The sequence below is a fragment of the Phallusia mammillata genome, chromosome 3 (assembly GCF_965637545.1).
Source record: "Phallusia mammillata chromosome 3, kaPhaMamm4.hap1.1, whole genome shotgun sequence".
NCBI classification, from domain to species: domain Eukaryota; kingdom Metazoa; phylum Chordata; class Ascidiacea; order Phlebobranchia; family Ascidiidae; genus Phallusia; species Phallusia mammillata.
Window position 1 is genome coordinate 1,842,585 of NC_137254.1, and position 21,706 is coordinate 1,864,290.

Here is a 21,706-nt window from a genome sequence, read left to right on the forward strand (position 1 = left end):
GTTTGTTGATGGTATAAGTGGTTGGTATTAAGGTGTTTATTTTTTTCGGATTTCCTTACGATGATTGCCCTTATCCTATTTTGCACCTCCGGACAAATCGCATTTTAATTGGTACCAAATGCATTTTTGCCAAGGCTTTGTTGTAAATCGTTGTGCCTTATTGTTTGTTTGTTTTTTGCTAATTTGTACACACAGTAATAATAGTACTTTGTCTGTGGTTAGACACCAACAAAAACATAGCGCCATGCCTTTGTCGAAATTCGAAACCGATGCAGTTCTTCAAATTGCTGCTCGCACATTTGGAACTTGCAACGAAGATTATAACCCCGAATTCGGTTTAATGGTATTTAAAAGGTAATACATACGTAATATTAACTACTCGAAGGTTGGTAGTTCAAAACCCACCTATCCTGTTTTACCTAAAAACAACGGGCATATCCTAAAAATTAAATATTAAAACTTATAATTAGGAACACTATACACGGACTTGAAAAGTAGTTTATGATTAAAACTTATAATGTTGCGTCAAACCTTTGTCTGTTGCATCGTTTCGCTTGAAAATTAGGTAAAAGTTTATAAGTAGCAAAACATTTAAGATTTTATTTCTTGGACGCTCTAATAGTTTATTTTGTGTTTTATTAAACATATTCAAATAAAAATACGGAATACCTTGCTGCAATTTCAATATCGCAGAATGTTGAACGAAAATCTGGATTCCAGAAACGTGTTTAGATATTACGGAATTCCTCAAGAAGCGGATCGCCCCATCACTATCGCAATGTTACAGGAAAACGAGGAGATGAACGTCCGCATTTCGAGGTACGTCATAATGCGCCTATGATGCCACAAACACCATTTCAGCGATTGTTAAAGAGCAGACATAAATGTCAGATTTTTAAAAGCGATTTTACTTGCAGGAAATATTGTAAGTTTATTTGTAATAGTGTACCGTCGCTCTGACATCACAGTGGGTCCTGCATGACGTCAAACTCTTACGTTACCACGTGTCTATTTTTGTGTGGTTATTATGACGTCACAGAGACTATGATGTGTTGCCACAAAACTGTGTAGAACCGGATTAACACAACACTTTCTGTTTTAGGCAATTTGCCGCTATGAGGAAACTGATAATGCTGATCGGAGAACCAGAGGTTTTTTACCAAACCGGAATTAGGATGGGAACATTTCATGCCAGTCTTGACCTCGAACTTGAGCACTTAAGGGTAAGTTACACTGGCGGTCCAGTGGTAAGTGTAATAGTCTGATAGTCATAAGGTTTCTTGTTCTAATCCATGCTTTGATCCCTAAGATGATCCAGTGGTTGGTGGTTGCGATCCCAGCTTGGCCTTTGAGATGACTTAATTATTAATACAACCCTTAAATTATTGAACTAAATAAAGTTTAGGACCAGCACGGCCTTAAATCATTGGTTGTTCGAATCCCGACCCGTTCTCCGAGACACCTTTGCAACCATGTGGTTGGTATTTCCAACCCCAGATCAGCCCACTATTACTAATTTGAACATAGTTAAGCGAACAAAAGCTGTATTTTGCAGGCTTTGGAAGAAGCTGTGTTGCAAGTTTTGTGCGAGAACTACAAGCTGGAGTTTGGTTCAACTACTTACGTCGCTTTCAGACAAGTCTTAGCCGATATGAGCGATGCAATGTACAAAGGCATGATGGAAACACGACAAAATATGTAATGATTAGATGATTCTAAGTAGTCTACCTGTGTTACATTTGTTCTTATAGTGTGCTTGAGGCATATACGGATTTCTTACCTTTGTGATTCTAATTGTAAGAACCTGAAAGCTTCATACAATTGCCCTAATGACGTTACAAATAGGTGAATCAAATTCGGAGCATCTTTACTGTACATAATGTTTTTGTTTTTTGGTTTCTGAACTAATAATTGCACTAGTGTATGTTTAAATTTTGGATTTTTATAAGTGGGAGTCAGAATGGTAAAATTGTGTGCATAAATCTGCAGAAAATAAATGTAACAAGAATATCGAGGTTACAAAGTATAAAGTTCATGTAATTTGTTGCTAATGGGGCAACTTTAAAATGTGATGTAGCACGGACGGAGCATACGTAATTATCAAAGTGTTTGTTGCCTACTAAGCGTTATAGCACGACCTATTTATCCGTTAGAATTCTCACAAACAACACACATTAAAACGTGTCTGCTCCCAAAATAGATGAACTATGCAATCATTCTTTTAATGGTAACATCACAGGTTAGGTATCCCAAAAATGTAACGACATAAATCACAGCACGGTAGGCCTATTAAACAAGCTGACCTGTCAAGCAGTTCAATTTACTTGGGAACGGTAAATTAAATTTACTTCAGACACGAAGACATCCCGGATAAAACATAAAACGTCATTTTTATAATCTAATTCGCCTTCAATGCAAAGGAAAACTACGTAAAAAATGAATGAGAAAAAAACATGCATCCTGGGATCAGCCATGAAGCGTCCATGCCGACCAGGTGCTTAAGGTTATTCTACTTATGAAATAATAAGAATGCCTGGAATATTCATTAACACGTTAACACAACAAACTGTTTTGCATTACTGGAGCGTGCAGTGTTGGAACTAGTAGATGGCTACTAAGGAGTAAAGTGGGAATTATACACTTAAACGGACTAATAAAACGGACTTAACCAAATAAAACAGACTTATTATTCGAATGTCATCAATACAAAATAAATACAAATGCTGCAATTTCGCAGTGCTTATACACTAGCCACCAATGTTCACGAGTATGGTGTTGTTGTAAGGCGCAGACTAAGTAGTGTGATGAAAAACATTCACTTTATCACTCAAAACAGTTGTTCATAACCTTTCGGTGGACGCGCCATTACCAAGTACCACTTAGAAAAGGTCTGTTACAACAATGAGCTCTGCACACTATATCATGCGCAGTCTACAACATATTGTTTCTCATCAGTCGATTAATTTGAGGCAAAGCGCCATTGACACAATATTTACTGAAAACCACGCTGCTAAAAAAGCTTAAATGGGCTGCTAAGACCGTTTGTTGTGCGTACATGAAGAACTTTAGACAGTAATCGGTTATGCAGCTGCGACCTCCGCCTTTAGTACGTGTTCGTATCATATGTGGTTCAGGAAATTGCCACTTATTACGTTCACATAGGAAACCCTGTCGTGCAGAATGAAACAAAGTGGCGCATGCCTATTGATGACGTATCTCTGCTACCTTTCATTTGTGTTACTTGTGCGGTTTTTCAACGGGACTCTTTATTGTTTACTTGAATAGACTAAAGCAGCTTTCGTGTTAGAAACTATGGTGGTGTAGAGACCACACAACAAGTGAAATATCTATTTTTAACACCATGACGATCCAACAGACATCACAGGGATAAAATAGAAACATGAACCCGTAAAACAACGTTTATTTACACTGCACGCCAAATGACGATTTACATTGTATTCTTCAGTTTCGTGATGAGCATTAACAAATATCCTGCGGCAACAAATTGAACTTATTTCATTGCAAGTAACAAAACACAGTCTTGTCAGTTCTCAGTTTTAATATGGTCTTGGTGTTGACCGGGACGTGATAATCTGCAAGGTGATTTAGCTAAACTACACAAAATTGACCCTACTTGTCGCTTTGCCAAACTTTCGTTGTATTTGACCAGGTTTAAAAAAATAAAAAAATAATTGGTGAAATGCATGGTTTAACATTTGCTACTCTTTTTTGGCAATTTAAAAAAAATTAAAAACAATTGCAAGGCAAAAGCTAAAATGCTTTAACAATAAAAAATAGAAGAATTTAAAAGCATTAAAACGTTCTTACAAACAGCACACAAGCGTGTTTTGCACACAAGGGAATTTCACTTTGGTGCAAAACAACGTACATAATTCAAAATCTTACACCAGTTGGTTTTTTTCTAGAGTGTGTATCTTAGTGTTTTTATTTCAAACTTTCTCTTCTGTTAATACTTGTATTACATCGATGGAGTTTGTCTTTATTGTGTGTCATAATGTGTCTTTTCAAACTCCCACTTGCGGTGAAGCGTTTTTCACAAATATCACATCGATAAGGTTTTTCTTTGGTGTGTGTCAACATGTGGGTTTTTAAAACTTCAATCCGACTGAAACTTTTTTGACAAACATCACATCGATGAGGTTTTTCTTTGGTGTGTGTCAACATGTGTCTTTTTAAGTTACCACTTAGGGTAAATCTTTTTTCACAAACATCACATCGATGAGTTTTGTTTTTAATGTGTATCAACATGTGCTTTTTCAGATGGCCACCTTGTTTAAAGCATTTTTCACAAATATCACATCGACAAGGTTTCCAATTGGTGTGTGTCAACATGTGTGTTTTTAAAACTTCAACCCGACTGAATCTTTTTTCACAAACATCACATCGATAAGGTTTTTCTTTGGTGTGTGTCGACACCTGTCTTTTCAAATTTCCACTTTCGCTGAAGCGTTTTTCGCAAACAATGCAGAGATGGGGTTTTTCTTTGGTGTGTGTCAACATGTGGCTTTTTAAATTTCCACCTTGGGCAAAGCTCTTTTCACAAACATCACATCGATAAGGTTTTTCTTTGGTGTGTGTCATAATGTGTCTTTTCAAAGTTCCACTTGCACTGAAGCTCTTTTCACAAACATCGCATCGATGAGGTTTTTCTTTTGTGTGTGTCATCATGTGTCTTTTCAAATGACCACCTTGGCGAAATCTTTTCTCACAAACATCACATCGATGGGGTTTCTTATCTGTGTGTGTCAACATATGTGTTTTCAAATATCTACCTCGTTTGAATGTATTTTTACACACATCACATTGATGAGGTTTCTCCTTAGTGTGCATCAACATGTGTTGTTTTAAATCTTCGCTGAGACCGAACCTTTTCTCGCAAATGTGACATTGATGAGGTTCCTCATTGGTGTGTGTCAACATGTTTTTGTTTAATTTCCACTCAATTTATTCGCAAACAATACTTCGATGGAATTTATTTTTGGTGTGAGTCAACATATGCCCCCTGAAACATCAATCTACAATAAATGTTGTACAACCAAGAATGCTAGGTTGAACAAACAAGAACGTCGCATAATTCGTAGTGCTGATGAACAAAATACCTTATTAAATTGCTTTAATGGCAAAGCATTTTCGTTGGATGCATTTCTGGAAGAAATTTATTACTACTCTACTAGCTAACACGTTTCAGCTTTGTTTTGTGTGTGCAAGTTTGTCGGTTTGTTTACAAGCTATGAAAGCCTTTTTCCTCTTTTTACTTAAATATCAATATATCATGTGAATTGTTTTAAAGCATAAATGGGAAGTGCTGGGTACTTAGCTATGTGTTAAACTCTTTAAATGCTTTTAACGTTTGAAACAAAACAAATATATTAACCGTTAATCTTGTCTTCACCGAAATTAAACTTGTCTTCACCAAAATAAGGCAACTATTAAACTTGAAAACTTGTTTTCTCGCCTAAACATAAGTGAACAGTTTCATCTAAAACTCCATACTCGTATTAGCACGAGACCTGCAATGCGTGGGGCTCTAACTGTGCACACCGAACTTGACTATTGGAACGTGACTACAATCCTTAGTTGTCGTTACTGTTAAATAGACATCAGCCATATAAGAACAAAGATGTTTACATACTGCGCTGGCTAACTGGACAAATGTTTCCTGCGTAAGGTTTACGCTTGAGACCTTTCATCGTATCATGTTATACAATATTGACTTAATTCGTTGTCAGTTTCTACATAAATGTAATACAAACATATCTACGAATAGCATCAATCACCTGCTACACTGTACAGCAAATAAACCAATCGTTAAAACTTGTGAACATTGTTCCCTCAATTACACTGTTATGTGCACATTAGTTTCTTAACCCTACAGAAGATATGGCATTGCCGTAAGAATTTTTCGCCTGCTTGTTAACACTTTTGACTATTGTACTCTGCAGACGTTGATTGTTTTGATCTTTGATTCTAATCTGGGCGATGCACGAAACAACAATGGAATAAAATTCATAGAAAACTGGTGCATAGTAACAAGTAGAAACTACGAAAATAGAATTGCTCACTTCAGTTCTGGATAAACAATTGCATCTTCGTCAAATACGCTTTCACCCACTCAAGTATGCGTTCAACGCAACGCACAGTCCGCGACCGCGTCGTTAAGCTAAACGAACAATTTAAAATGCGTTTAATCGAGGAAAATCCATGAGAATACGGATCCCTGAATTTTCAATCTCAAAGTCCAAGAAAACACCTGTTCAAAATACTTTAACCTATATTCAACTAAATAGAAAGATTTACCGAGATAAACAGATTCTTCTTCGCATGTTATAACGGTTATTGAACGTAGCGCAAGATGTTATGAGCAGCGCAAACAATTATTCCGTGCATTTCCACTATCTGACATGACACATTCTCGACTAAAGTTTCAAGCCAACTGGCTTTGCAATATGACAGTCAGCTGTGCAACAATTTCCTTCTTCAGCGTGTCCGTTTACAAGCGTCATTTGTATTGGTCAAAAACTAGGTCGTGCATATTCCACTGACAAAGTGGTTCGTACAGTTCTTAACAAAATGTTTTGTATGTGCAACATTCAAGTGATTTTTGACACGAGACAAAATACCATGTAAGTATAGCATCGATCCAATAAATGCTAAGCTGCAGACAAAATACCACGTTTCAAATCGTATGTAGTATTGTAAAAAATGTGCCGATTTTACTTATTGCGTTTATGTATTAAAAATTAATACTTCAACATAAATGTTCAGTGGTCATAGTCAACTCCGCTAAAAAAGTGTTACGTAGCTCAGTTACTAGTATGTATGGGATGAACACAATTAAATAATTGCACTTGTTAATGGACAAAATATCTTATGCTTAAAACGCGGATCTATTATTTTGTACGTTTCCCCGGGATACAGTTTATTGTTAAGTATCTACACCAGTGTTTCTTAATCTTTTAAGCGATCGTACCCCTTGTCTACCATGGCCGACGGAAATGAATAAAATTGTAATAATAGGAATTAAACTGTATTTATATCTTACGTGTTGAATACACGCATCAAGTCAAACAAACTCAACTCATTAAAACAGTCTTATAGGTTCAGCAGTATTTACAGCACACCAACAATAAGTCAAATCACATCAGTCAAAGACATATAACAAAGTAACTTGGTACGCATTCTTCACAGATATGTCTAAATGGCGTATAATTTCACAGTGTACGTGGTACCCCCGGCTTTGGTGCTTCGCACCACCAAGTGGTACAAGTACCCCTGGTGAAGGACCCCTGATCTACACTGTAAGCTATAATGTCTGAAAGTTTGTCAAAACTGCAATTAAAGCCATTAAACTGATCTTATCACCAGAATTTATCAGAAAAAAGTAACTTAACCATATTTTGTTATTTTATGCTTGATCAAATTTCCAAAATATATGTGTAAAACGTCAAAACAAGCGATTACAAACGCGATTAAAACTTTCACGCCAAATGTTCGTGAAAAATTACCCATGTGCAGTATTAACTTACGTTTAGCTTGCTTCATTTACATTTTGCAAACTTTATTTAGGTTATGGACACAACCTCAACAGACCATTAATAAACTTATAAACCTGTGCGTTATAAACATACTGAAATCGTCCGAAATAAAAAAAATTTAACATGTCCAATAGTTTACCTCATTGCTGAATCAGTTGTGCAGCTGCGACCTCCCACTTTTGAACGAACCCGTATTACAGGAAGCAATTCGACTCACTCGACTGAAATCAAAGCAAGCGATCAGCGACGTGTTGAATACTGCATGTAGTGGTTATGGTGAATTTACAGTTCTGAAAAATGCCATTTCTGCTAAAGATTTTGCTAGAGCATGCTTTCAAATCCAATTTAAACATCAAATATGCGTCCAGCCACTGTGGTGCATGTGACCCTTTCTGTGTGGCGAACCTTTTATTGTAAAAATAATAGAACGAAACGGTTATGAATAGACAAACGAAAATGCACAAAGTGTCTGCTACAATCTGTTCGAGTTCAAGACGAGTTACATGCGTTTTTACAATCAAGTAAAACAATTACCGTATTTTTAGCAACCTGGGTTGGTCGAGCATGTTGTTATAAAACACTTTTACAAGCAGTTAATTTTGTTTGAAAAGCATCAACAATATCAACAATAAAATATATTCAGCATTAACAATTTACTTAACATGTAGGGATTCTCGTTAGCGTGCATTTTTGCGTTCAAATTATAGTAACCACTCTCCATCCAATAGGCCAGGGGTCACCAAAATTTTCACTGCGGGCCGGATAAGTTTAATAATAATCCTCGCGGGCCGCATAGTTTTCTTGCCCTAGTGCCGTCTTTTCAAAGTCCGCTAGGCAATTTTTACAGGGCGCCAAAATATAGTCTTTCAACAATCTCATTTAAAATCTGGTGATGTGACTGTTAAACTGTGTGGTTAGTCTCATCTTAAGAGCAATGCTTGTTTATTACGTCACAAGTAACCAAAGAAGGCAAATGTTTGCGCACAATTAACACTTGTTTGTGACGTAACAAACTGGCTTTGGATCAATCCCGGGCATTATAATCCTACGTAACTAGGTAATATCAGCTCTACATATCGCGGCAGGTAAACTCTCGTAAGCAGTGGGTTAATTATTGAATGTTACAAAATTATTAATACGTTTTGGCAAACCAAAAAATGTGGTCGCGGGCCGTAGTTTGGTGACCTCTGCGATTGAGAACTGCTATTTGAATGTTAATACGTATCAAAACATTCATTTGGATTTTGAGCAATTTTCGATGAAAACAATATTATTTAACGGACATCACATCGTTGTGTGTTATTATGTGCGTTTTCAAATAACTACCCCGGGCAAATCTTTTTTCGGAAATATGACATTGATGGGGTTTTTCATTTGTGTGTGTCACCATGTGATTTTTCAATTGGCCACCTTCTATAAATCTTTTTTCACAAACATCACATCGATAAGGTTTCTCCTTTGTGTGTGTCCGCATATGTGTTTTCAAACTTCCACCCCGGGCAAATCTTTTTTTACAAGTTTGACATTGATGGGGTTTTTCATTTGTATGTGTCAACATGTGTGTTTTCAAATTTCCACATTGGGTGAATCTTTTTTCACAAACGTCACATCGATAGGGTCTCTCATTGGTGTGAATCAAAATGTGTCTTTTCAAAGCTCCACCCCGGGCAAATCTTTTTTCACAAATTTGACATTGATGGTGTTTCTCTTTTGTGTGAATCAACATGTGACTTTTTAAACCTCCTTTTCGACTAAACCGTTTGTCACAAACGTCGCATCGATGAGGTTTCTCACTGATGTGTATCAACATGTGTGTTTTCAAAGTTCCTCCACGTCCAAATCTTTTTTCACAAATACCACATCGATAAGGTCTTTCATTGGTGTGTGTTAACATGTGTTTTTTCAAATTTCCACAGATGCTAAATGTTTTTTCACAAACATCACATCGACGAGGTCTCTCATTAGTGTGTATTGACATCATCTGTTGTTTTAAATCTCCACTGAGACCGAATCTCACAACTGGTACATTGAAAAGGTTTCTCGTTGGTGTGTGTGTCAACTTATGACTGCTCAAGCTATCTCCTCGGCTAAATCCTTTAGCACATACATCACCTCGATGAAATTTCTTTTTGTTGTGAGTCGACATATGTCTTTCAAAACATTAATCTTACAATAAATGTTACATGGCCAGGAACGCTACCTTAAACAAATAAAGAAATCACGTAATGCTGATGAACACAATCAGGCGCCGCCACCTTGTGTTTGTAAAGCACGGTGGTGGCCACCGTGGAAATTTTGAAATTTGGAATTTTTTTGCCTTTTGACAAGCGTGCTGGCGATGCAGCCACAAATCGTAGCTTAAAACTGCAATTGTGTTGGTTAGTGCCTTGTTTATGACGTCAAAAAGACAATTGTCTGCATGTGAATGTTTGACCATTGTCGTACAATGTAAATGTGATGCAATAAATGTGAAGCAGCAGCAATTTGACGAAACATTTTTAACGTTAAATCCACGTGTTTCAATTGCCAACTAATAATATTTTAAACAAATCGTTTTTCTTCTGATTTTGACGAACGTTGCATTTTATGGGTTTGTTGGGCTTTGAGTTTATTTCTTGTTCCAAGCAAAAGTGACGTCATATTTGACGTCCGCCACCATGCATTTTGGTAAAACTCGGCGCCTATGAGTTTGACCACAGTACTTCAACCAATAGCTATTGAACAAGTGAGTTATTTAAATCGTTATTGCGTTACTGCGACTTTCGAAGTTTGCACGTTCTGTTATACCCGGAAACATTTGACTTTTGTTTTATTCCAGAACACGCAAGTCAATTCTTAATTATATGTTGGGTTAACTTATCTCGTTTTTATGTGCTATAACAATTGGATGTTGTACAAGTTGAACATTTTCTGTAGCAATTCTTGTCTGAGCGATCCATCAACGAATTAAAGTCCATTGAACACTGGTACATAACACCAAAAGAAAACGAGAACGACAAAGACTCACCAATTATACGAAAGATATCGCTTGGTCACGCATAGCGCATCGGACATTCGGCTATTGTCCAAACAATTGGGACCGCAAACAATAGTGATTTGTTTGAGTACGCGACTTCAAGATGCGGTGGGCGGTTTCTATGTAAACTTTAAATGGGTCGTTTGGTTCGAACTATTTGATATCAAAAGATTGCTACAACTTTGTACAACAAGATTTTAAACAATATTACTTCGTTACAATGCAAACAAATCACCGAAAGAAGCAATAACTCATCCTACACAGCCATGTTGTACACACAGAAAAAACACATCAGCTTCTACGACACAGAGAACGTAAAAATGAAAGTATAAAGCGCCCACCTACTTTTTTAATGCTTACACATTGGACACTGCATTGTTTCGTATTGATTTAAACCTAAGCCATCCACGAATTGCAATAGAATACACTGCTTGATTCTAAAGCTTAAAGCTAAACTTCAATTAATCAAAAATACGCTTGCCACTACCAACCACATTAAGTACTAACATGCTAACGTCCAAAGAAACTGCCAGTAACTGAACAGCTTCGACTCAGGTAGCAACGGACAAAATAGATGTCAGTTTGACCACTTTACTTGAATACAAAAGACAAAAGGGCTATCGGACAAAGAAGCCGGAGATAACGAATGGTAGTAGTTACGCGACCACTTTAAAGTAGGTCGTTTCAAGCAAACATAGTCCTCCTAGGTAGTAAAAAATATCGCATCAAACTATGTGTTTTAATTTAATGGGTCTGTTGATACGAGCGGGTAAATTTTAAAATTGATTCACAATTATTATTCCAAGCGGATAACAAGCGTGACATATTTGTAGGCCATCACTGAGGTTTTTTAGGTCAGAATGGAAATTTGAGAATAGTTGTACGTCGTAAGGCCACTGTAGCAAGATTTATTGTGTAGGTAACGAGAATCGTAATGTCTGGGTAGTAACGTGCTCAGAAGGTATTGCCCAACTTAGCAACTTTCCAACGACTGCGCTTATGCAGGACCAACGCGTTCAGAGTAAACACAAACAACTTTGTACACAATGAGTTACCAAGTGAACAAAAGTCTGCTACTGCAATTAGTCAATAAGCGTTAGTGCACAAACATTATTTAGGGCGTTAGACGAGACGCGAAAAGGGTCATTCGAATTCAAACAGTTTGTTGCTAGTAAACAACAGCCAAACATTTTACCAATGGAAATTCCATTAAATCAGCACAAATCATTAAAACACAATATTAATACAATACAAAATAACTTTTGAAATTCGTTTTACACAAACAATGCATAAGTTTGTTGTTTATTCTTCAGCCTGTGTCATCATGTGTGTTTATTTCAATATCCAATTTGGTTTAAAAAATGTGCTTCCTGTTGCGTTTTTTGTTGTAAAAAGGTTTATTGCGTATGCATTGATTGGGTTTTAAAAGTGCGCGATGCCAACTTAATAATTTAGCTCCAGTGATTTTTGCGGCTGTATTAGTTTTTAGTGCAGGGGCGCACAATCTGAGGCCGTACAGCCACACAGACGAGTTTTTCCGCCGTTAATATGTTTGTTAGAAATAAATGTTCTGGCGGCCGTAACGTGAATAAAACTCTCTTGCTCAGGGCGTCAAACCGTTTTTTGTCGTATGGGTTCAGGTTCGGTTCGGGTTCACTTTGTTTTGTATTTAAGGGGTTGGGCAAGGTAATTTAGCGAAACTACATAAAATTGACCCTACTTGTCTCTTTGGCAGACTAGGTTTGAACAAAAAAAAGTGATTCGTGAAATGCATGGTTTAACATTTGATATTTTTTTGGCATTTTAAAAAACCTAAAAACAATTGCAAGATAAAATCTAAAATGCCCTAACAATAAAAATAGTTTTCTAAGAAACTAAAAGCGTTAAAACGTTCTTACAAACAGCACACACCGTGCTTCGCACAGAAAGGGGATTTAACTTTGGTGCAAGCCAACATACATAATTCAAAAGCATACATCAGTTTTTTTTCAGAGTGTGTTTTATAATGTGTTTATTTCAAATTTTCACTCCTGCTAAACCTGCACTTGTATTACATGGATGGAGTTTGTCTTTACTGTGTTTTGTGATGTGGCTTTCTAAACTCCCACTTGCGGTGAAGCTTTTATCACAAATATCACATCGATAAGGTTTCTCCTCGGTGTGTTTTAACATGTGTGTTTTCAAAGTTCCACTTCACTTAAATCCATTTTTACAAACATCACGTGATGAGGTTTTTATTTGTGTGTGTCAACATGTGTGTTTTCAAATTTCCACTTTGGTTAAAGCATTTTTCACACACGTTACATCGATAAGGTTTCTCATTGTTGTGTGTCAACATGTGTTTTTTTAAGTTTCCAGTTTGGTTAAATCTTTTTTCACAAACAATGCACTGATAAGGTTTTTCTTTGGTGTGTGTCATCATGTGTGTTTTTAAAGCCCCCACTTGGCGAAATCTTTTTTCACAAACATCGCATCGATGAGGTTTATCTTTGGTGTGTGTCAATGTGTGCAGTTTTAAACTTTCACGATGACTAAATCTTTTTTCACAAACTTCACATTGATAAGGTTTCTCTACGATGTGTGTCACCATGTGTCTTTTTAAAGTCCCAACTTGACGAAATCTTTTTTCACAAAAATTACATGGATGAGGTTTCTCTTTGGTGTGTGTCAACATGTGTGTTTTTACACTTCCACTTGTGCGAAATCTTTTTTCGCAAACATCACATCGATACGGTTTTTCACTGGTATGTCTCAGCATGTGTCTTTTCAAACTTCCACTTTCGCTGAAGCGTTTTTCGCAAACAATGCAGCGATGTGGTTTCTCTTTGGTGTGTGTCAAAATGTGTCTTTTCAAATGTCCACGCTGACTAAATCTTTTATCACAAAAAACGCATTCATGTGGCTGCTCTTTGTTGTGTGTCATCATGTGTGTTTTCAAAACCCCAACATGGCGAAATCTTTTTTCACAAACAGCACATCGATGAGGTTTTTCATTGGTGTGTATCAACATGTGTGTTTGTAAGTTACAACTTCGGTTATATTTTTTTTCACAAACATCACATCGATGGGGTTTTTCTCCGGTGTGTGTCAACATGTGTCTTTTCAAATGACTACGTTGGTAAAAGCATTTTTCACAAACATGACACCGATGAGGTTTCCGATTTCTGTGAGTCAACATGTGTGTTTTTAAAGCCTTAACTTGGCAAAATCTTTTTTCACAAACATCACATTGATGGGGTTTTTCTCTGGTGTGTGTCAACATGTGCCTTTTCAAATGACTACGTTGGTAAAAGCATTTTTCACAAACATGACACCGATGAGGTTTCCGATTTCTGTGAGTCAACATGTGTGTTTTTAAAGCCTTAACTTGGCAAAATCTTTTTTCACAAACATCACATCGATGAGGTTTCACTGCGGTGTGTTTCCACATGTGTCTTTTTAAAGTCCCAACTTGGCGAAATCTTTTTTCACAAACATTACATCGGTGAGGTTTCTCATTGGTGTGTATCAACATGTGGGTTTTTACACTTCCACTTCTGCTAAATCTTTTTTCACAAACATCACATCGATAAGGTTTTTCTTCGGTGTGTCTCAGCATGCAGCTTTTTAAATTTCCACGCTGACTAAATCTCTTTTTACAAACAACACATTGATGCGGCTTCTCTTTGTTGTGTATCATCATGTGTCTTTTTAAAGTCCCAACATGACGAAATCTTTTTTCACAAACATCACATCGATAAAGCTTCAGATTGTTGTGTGTCAACATGTGTGTTTTTAAGTTTCCACCTTGGTTAAAGCTTTTTTCACAAACGTCACATCGATGTGGTTTCTCTTTGGTGTGTGTCATCATGTGTCTTTTTAAACTCCCAACTTGACTAAATCTTTTTTCACAAACATTACAATGATAAGGTTTTTCTTTGGTGTGTGTCAACATGTGTATTTTTACACTTCCTCTTTGCCCAAATCTTTGGTCGCAAACATCACATCGATAAGGTTTTTCACTGGTGTGTCGCAGCATGTGGCTTTTTAAATTTCCACTTGCGCTAAAACGTTTTTCGCAAACAATGCAGCGATGAGGTTTCTCTTTGGTGTGTGTCAACATGTGACCTTTTAAATGTCCACGCTGACTAAATCTTTTTTCACAAACATCACATCGATGAGGTTTCTCTTTGTTGTGTGTCATCATGTGTGTTTTAAATGTTCTCTTGTTTCAAATAGTTTTACACAAATCTTACATTTATCAGGTTTATTTTTAGTGTGAGTCGCCCGACACAATTAAACCACAATAATACTACCTGAAAAAATCTTTTTGGTAACAAACTGGGCCAAACAGCTAATCCAGGGGTGTCCAACCCGAAGGTTCTGAGTGGCCTGCGTGGTATTTTTTGAAATGACCGATATCGGCAACTTAATCGCCTACGTAGTTGATGGCAAAGTTTCATTCCGAAAAATTGGCATTTATTGTTTGCTTTATTTCTTTGTTAATAGAGTAGTAATACACAACTGTTCAAGTTACTTTTATTGCGTCACAATGCGCATTGTTACGCATCACAATTTCTACATTGTTACGTCACAATCTGACTCGTGAGACTCGCGCAAAACGCATTTAGCAGTAAAACATATTTCGCACTCTGCAGTGATATAGATCGGGGCTTCCCAAACTGGGGGTCGCGTAACGAACCTCAGGGGTCGCAGAGAGCTATAACAATTTGACACAAAATACTCGAAATTATTCTATTCTACGTTTCAACCATTAAATCCGAAACACAGTTGTTTAAACAGGTGCAATTTCGCTCAGCATTATTCTTGACTGAGCTATAGCTAGATTCTTCGAAATGAATATATTCATGACGTCATATAGCTTTGTCTGTGCGAACAAGAGACTTGAAAGCACAGGGTTTAAGCTGAAGGAGTGAATGCTAGTAGCTAAAAGTTAAATTAATTGAAACAATGGATAGCTGGTTAAAATAATCTGAAGATAGCGGTAATAGGCCTGCTACAGATGATGTTAAAGCAGCGGTGAAGATAGATACAGCACCGACTTGCTCATCAAAAAAGCGCAAGTGCAATGAGAAAAACGAAGCAGGTCTTACTAAAAAGAGAAAGTATAGCGAAAGTTTTTTGCAGTTTGGATTTACTTTTATATCGGAAAACGATGAACACCGTCCACTTTGTTTGATTTGCAAAAACGTGTTAGCAAGAGAGAGTCTTAAACCTGCTAAGTTGAAACGACATCTTCACACTGAGCATGCTGCTCATCAAAACAAGCCAGTGGAGTTTTTTCGTCGCCTGCTGCGAAACTCGGAAAGACAAACATTTGAACGAGAATTTACAACTAAAGGGAAGTATACAAGAGCATCATTTGAGGCTTCCTTGTTAATTGCAAAAAGTAAGAAACCTTACAACATCGGCGAAGAACTTATTCTGTCAGCTGCAATTAAAATGAGCGCAATTGTTCACGGCAAAAAAGAGGTTGACGAAATGCAAAAATTTTCATTGTTAGAAGTAGAGATGTACCGAATATTCAGTTTGCCGAATTTATTCGGCCGAATCGACCACTTTTGCAAAGATTCGGTTTCGGCCGAATAATTTGTTGCGATTCGGCCGAAACCGAATCTTTTACGAACACATATTTAAAGCGTTAAACGTGTCTTTTCTGCATAGTACCAACGAAAATCGCGCCAATCATTATCTTTTTTAACACATTATCGTTTTTACCACTGCAGACAACTAATCAGTAATTCATTGTCGGGTTGGCAATCATGCTTGAGGAAAATAGGGACGAAACACAACCATTTTGCACTAATTGCCTGGTAGATAAACTTATATTTTCATGTCAAACGCGTAGCGTACGACTTCGCGTGACGTCCTAAATGATTCGGTTGATTCGGCCGAATTTATTCGGCAAAACCACCGAATATTCGGTTTCGGCCGAATCGAAATTTCGCCGATTCGGTACAACACTAGTTAAAAGCGAATTTCCAAAATCAGTAAAGATCAACGTGAGCAACTCATTGAACGTATTAAAGAAAGCCGTAAATTTGCTATTCAGCTTGACGAGTCGACGGACATTAACAATATGGCAAATCTTTTGTCATATGTTAGATACATTTACAATGACGACATTCACGAAGATTTACTGTTTTGTCAAGCATTGCATGAACGTAATACAGAGATGGATATTTTTCAGAAAGTTGATGACTTTTTAACGGAAGAGGGGCTATCTTGGACGGACTGTGTTGGTGTGTACTGACGGAGCTGCTGCAATGACTGGACATACAGCTGGGTTTCATGCAAGAGTGCGATCTGCGAGTAATACACCCATTACTTTCACACACTGTATGATTCATCGAGAGGCTCTAGTAGCTAAACGAATTTCTCCTGACCTAAATGCTGTTGTACAAGATGCTGTGAAAGTTATTAACTTTATCAAGAGTCGCGCACTTAATACCCATTTTTTTGCAAATTTATGTGGGGAAATGGAATCGAAGTATAATAACCTTTTACTTCATTGTGAAATAAGGTGGCTTTCAAAAGCCAAAGCCTTAAAAAGGCTATTAATGTTAAAAAATGAAGATTTTTCTAACAGAAAAAAATCAGACTTGGTCCACCATCTTTGCAATGACAGCTGGCTGTTGAAGTTATGCTATTTGTCAGATTTGCTCGAAAAACTGAATGAACTTAATTTGTCCCTCCAAGGAGAAAACACTAATATTTTTACATTGAAATCTAAAATCGAAGCGTTCATCAAAAACGTCTGGAAGCAAAAGGTTGAAAATAATTCGTTTGAAATGTTCTCATTTACAGAAGAGTTTTTAGCTAACAATGATGTGGAATCTAACGTTATTAAGCCTCTGGTAATCGGCCATTTGACAAATCTGGTAAAACAGTTTCAGAAATATTTTCTTCCCGAATTGGACAATACCCGATTGCATCCAAAACCCGTTTGCAATGCAAGAACAAAGTACCGAGCACCTCTCTCTTAAATCTCAGGAAGAACTTGCTGATCTATCTTCCGACTCTAAGTTGCGGCTTGAATTTTCTGGAAAAAAGCTTCACACTTTTTGGCTTAGCGTTAGAGCAGAATATTCATCATTATCTGACGCAGCAGTCAGATAATGTTTGTGTCGACATATTTATGCGAGTCAGCGTTTTCAACGTTGACGGCAATCAAAACAAAATACCGTTCCAGCTTAAGCGACATAGAAACAGCTTTAAGACCAGCATTAACAAATATTGAGCCACGGCTGGACTTGCTTTGTAGCAGAAAGCAGTCGCACCCATCACACTGAATAAATGTTTGCCTTTCTCTTTTTTGAGTACCGGTAAATCGTTTATAGTTTTCGTTTGAATTAAAAAATTTTCGTTTGAAGTTTGAATTTTTAATAAAAACAAAAAACGTATATTTTGCACTGCATGTCATGTTAAGTATAATGGGTCGGGAATAATTAAGGAGATTGAAAGGGGTCGCGATCAAAAAAGTTTGGGAAGCCCTGATATAGATTATGCCAAACAGGGAACAAAAAAACAGTAACGCTAACAGAATTTTTCAAGAAAGGCTGACATGTGACTTTAAATCCATGGTAAGTTCAATACTTTCTGACAGCCATATGGAAAACTCGCTTTACATTACTACATCGTCCATCTCACCGAATATTGCCAAATTTGAAACTGGACTGGGCCAAACTTCACATTGAAATGTCGACATGTGGGAAAAACTTTGTAGACTTTAGTATATCTTGGTGTGTTTATTATTCTTATACTTGTAAACGAGGATAATTCACATTTCTAAAATTAGAATTTCGGAGTGAGGATTTCAATTAGAAATTATAAGAAAGCTATTTCTAACATTCCAAATTAGCAGTGCCACTCAAGTGGCCCGCGCAATCATTCGAAAACCGCATGTGGCCCTTTGGCCAAAAAGGTTGGACACCCCTGAACTAATCGGACATATTCCTGTGGCACTTGTAAAATAGCCAAATCTGTTTTTTCCAGTATTGATTAGATATAACATGAAGGTTACTGAGAAAAAGTAATTATTTTCGCGTAAATATGTCAGAAATTATTTTTTCAGTTAAGTTCTTATCTGTGCGTGAAGCGGTTGATGTCACGTCTGCAATACATTTGTTTGTTTTAAGACAAGTAGTAATTGTAATGGAAATGGATCCTGAACTTTTCAAAGCCTTGAGATTGCAAAAAAATCTACAATAAATAGTAACTAAGATACACGCAACAGTTGAAGTGATTTGACATTTGGCTTGTAGTCAAAGTAGACTAAAATCGTCCTTCTATTCAAGCCAATCAATATTATATATCAGTGTTTCCCAGTATCAACACTTAAGTCCAAAGCTTTGTGGAAATTCCAACCAGGTTTAATAATAATTCCGCTTCGCTTGTTTGCTTTAAACTGCAACTAGGTAACGATCTGAATGACATTTTTTATTTTTTCCAATCTAACATAACAGACCACTGGTAAATTGATTAAAACGGTGTGTTTTAAACATGACAGACAAACAAATTCGTCCTTTCGAATCTAACTAACATGACACACTAACTTTCCCTCGCTACTGTTAACCTTAACTGCATGGGCTACAAAGATCAGTTGCTGCGCGTAAACAAAGTAATGTAGACATTAACGGGATGTGCAACCAGCTGCGTCTTACGGCTATACCACGTTTTGGTATTACAGGAAGCAATTCGACGCATGGCAAGATTAGCTACCTTCCATGAAGTTAGAAACAAAGATACAGGCAACTGGCTGAGAGTACTGGCAACAGGTGGGATTTCGAAATTGATTTCATGAACAATTGTAGAACATCACAACCAAAATCGAAACACGCAACGAAGTTGGATACCACCACTACACACCAAATGATGACTCACATTGTGTTATTTTGTTTAGTGCTGTTGTTATATAAACAAACAATTCAAATAAATTCGCTGTTAAAAAAGTATATTTTGAACTTAAAAAAGATTTAACACCCTTACTACAAGGAAAGCGCCTAATTTTGCGACTCATCAAAAAAACATTGTTTCGATTTTTTATGTAAAAAAACGTTTCCGAATTTTAAACATTAAATCTATGTTTAAAAAAAAACGTTTTGACAAAAATGTTTCAACGTAAAGAAAGGTCGAAGAAATGTTTGAATATGTATCACAAAAGGAATAGATGTCCCTAATTGCTGTTTTTATAATTATTGCAAGGCTTAAAATTCTGTGAAATTTCCGTTATGGTGGAGATGGAGAACCATTATCGGCTTGCGAAAGCAATCATGTTGCGTTTGTTGTTATCGTTTCAAAATGGATTTATTTACAAAGTATGTCAAGCCATTTGCGTTAAATGGTACTGACGAAACACAAAACAATTTTTGAACAAGCAAAGGCAAGCTTTAGTGATCATACAAAACAATTTTTGAACAATCATGGATTTAGTCATAATACACAGGTCAAAAAATCCATTTCCACCATACACTCTAAAAAAACTTCATTCATTTTTGTGAATATTTTGAATGATACGATCATTGTAGTATGGTTAAGTACACATTATAAACTGAACACTTAGGTTTGCACAGAAACAGATAGAGGTATATAAATCACAACATGCCAAGCTACTTAAAGTTATCAAATAACCTGTTTTGCAGATCTATTTTCATCAAGTGCGAGGTTGAGCCGTTGCTTACTGTACTAGACTACATTAGTGTTGGTTTACAGTGCAATGGCATAATGTCGATCTGTCGGGAAAATCAGAGCCTATTTCAATCTCTTTTCTGTAGCTCTGACCATTATTCATGGAACAGTAGCATATTTCTTACATTGTTCGGCCTATTTTTTCTGATGATGGCAGCAACAACAAAATAAAGGAAATCGATGGGTACAAAGCTTTTCTTGACTTCATTGATATGTGTTTTCATGTGTACACATTACAGGTAGTGTGCACCTATGTGGTATTTAAGGTAACATATTAATTGTTGTGAAATGTTTTAAATCCAGAAAAGCGTGGTTATGAAGTTTGTAACCGGCTGTGAAAAAATTACACCTCTTGGATTGCCACAAGAAAAAAAAGTGCAGTTTGTGCATGAGTGCCCACCAGATTGTAAATGCTTGGCCACTGTTAGTACTTGTGCAATGTGCATTAACTTTCCTGTTCACATTAATACGTGTGTAAAGATGCAAGATGCATTTCGACAAGCAACTACATGTGAACTAGAATTTGGACTTGTGTAATAATCAGTTGTCTGTTTGAGAAGGCGTTTAAATGAGTATATTAATGATTCAAAAAGGTAAAATAGGCACCAATTCTGTCTATTACGTAACTATCCTGTTACTATTATCATAACACCTGCACTTTGCTTCTAAAGCTTTTAGTCGTAGACAACCAAGGCTCGATACAGTGGCAAACAACCTGCATGTGTTTTGTGTTGTTGATGTCTGTACAATGACCGCTTTTAGCATTATTCACTGTCACTATAGTATCACTTCTACTAACAAATTTTTCCTGTTGTAACGCAAGATACAAATTCAATTGGGGACTACCAGTAAAGCAGGGGTGTCCAAACTTTTTTTAGTGGGGGCCAATTTTTGCCAGATGAAGACGCCCGCGGGCCAAGGTTTTTTGAAAATTGAGCGAAAATATACGGGATTTAAGAAAATTGTGGGATTTTGTTGCGTCAGCACGCTGTACACTTTGCTTTTACCGGTAAATAAAGTTCCATGGAAGGCTTTTGCGTGAAGTCGCAAGTCGCAAAAACGTTTTTGCGAAACATTTTGAAAAACAGCCGCGGGCCACGTGAAATGTCGCCCGGGGCCGCATTTGGCCCGCGGGCCGCACTTTGGACACCCCTGCAGTAAAGTATATGTAAACTTAACTGTTATTGCACTTCAGCGCGTATGCGTGTGTGTGGGTTTGTCTTTGCACGTATTTGTTGTGATGACTTGCACTTTATTTCACTTCGTGCTGTGTGAACTAACATTGGAAGTGTGCTAATGTCTGGTAGTGGCATGAGCAGATAATTTGCTGCAGTTGTTACCACAGGCAGCTGCAACTGGCTAGGACATGGCCAACTCCTGAAGCCCTGAACCCCTCTCTGAGACGCGACCACCCAAAGACTCATTTTTAATGTTATTTTACTTTGTT

The 21,706-nt window shown here is 37.0% G+C and overlaps 2 protein-coding genes across 2 annotated transcripts; both read right to left on the reverse strand.

Annotated features, from left to right (window-relative positions):
- Positions 1–3,410: 3,410 nt before the first annotated feature.
- Positions 3,411–5,075, reverse strand: LOC145217899 (uncharacterized). Its single transcript, XM_080085281.1, has one exon. It carries the CDS (start codon positions 4,939–4,941, stop codon positions 3,946–3,948), a length of 996 nt encoding a protein of 331 aa, XP_079941407.1. The 5' UTR covers positions 4,942–5,075; the 3' UTR covers positions 3,411–3,945.
- Positions 5,076–7,751: 2,676 nt separating this feature from the next.
- LOC145218161 (uncharacterized) lies at positions 7,752–14,760 on the reverse strand. Its single transcript, XM_080085557.1, has 2 exons — positions 12,795–14,760; positions 7,752–9,715 (listed from the first exon to the last, which is right to left on the reverse strand). The coding sequence occupies exons 1-2, from the start codon at positions 14,756–14,758 to the stop codon at positions 8,827–8,829; spliced, it is 2,853 nt and encodes a 950-aa protein (XP_079941683.1). The 5' UTR covers positions 14,759–14,760; the 3' UTR covers positions 7,752–8,826.
- Positions 14,761–21,706: the final 6,946 nt, after the last annotated feature.

Bases quoted from the DNA above. Each gene is read 5' to 3' on its own strand.
- LOC145217899 (XM_080085281.1), bottom strand. From the start codon at position 4,941: ATGTTGACACACACCAATGAGGAACCTCATCAATGTCACATTTGCGAG.
- LOC145218161 (XM_080085557.1), bottom strand. From the start codon at position 14,758: ATGATGACACACAACAAAGAGAAACCTCATCGATGTGATGTTTGTGAA. The intron at 9,716-12,794 runs GTGATGTTTGTA...GTAAGATTAATG, and splicing joins ACAAATAAAAACCTCATCAC to TTTTGAAAGACATATGTCGA.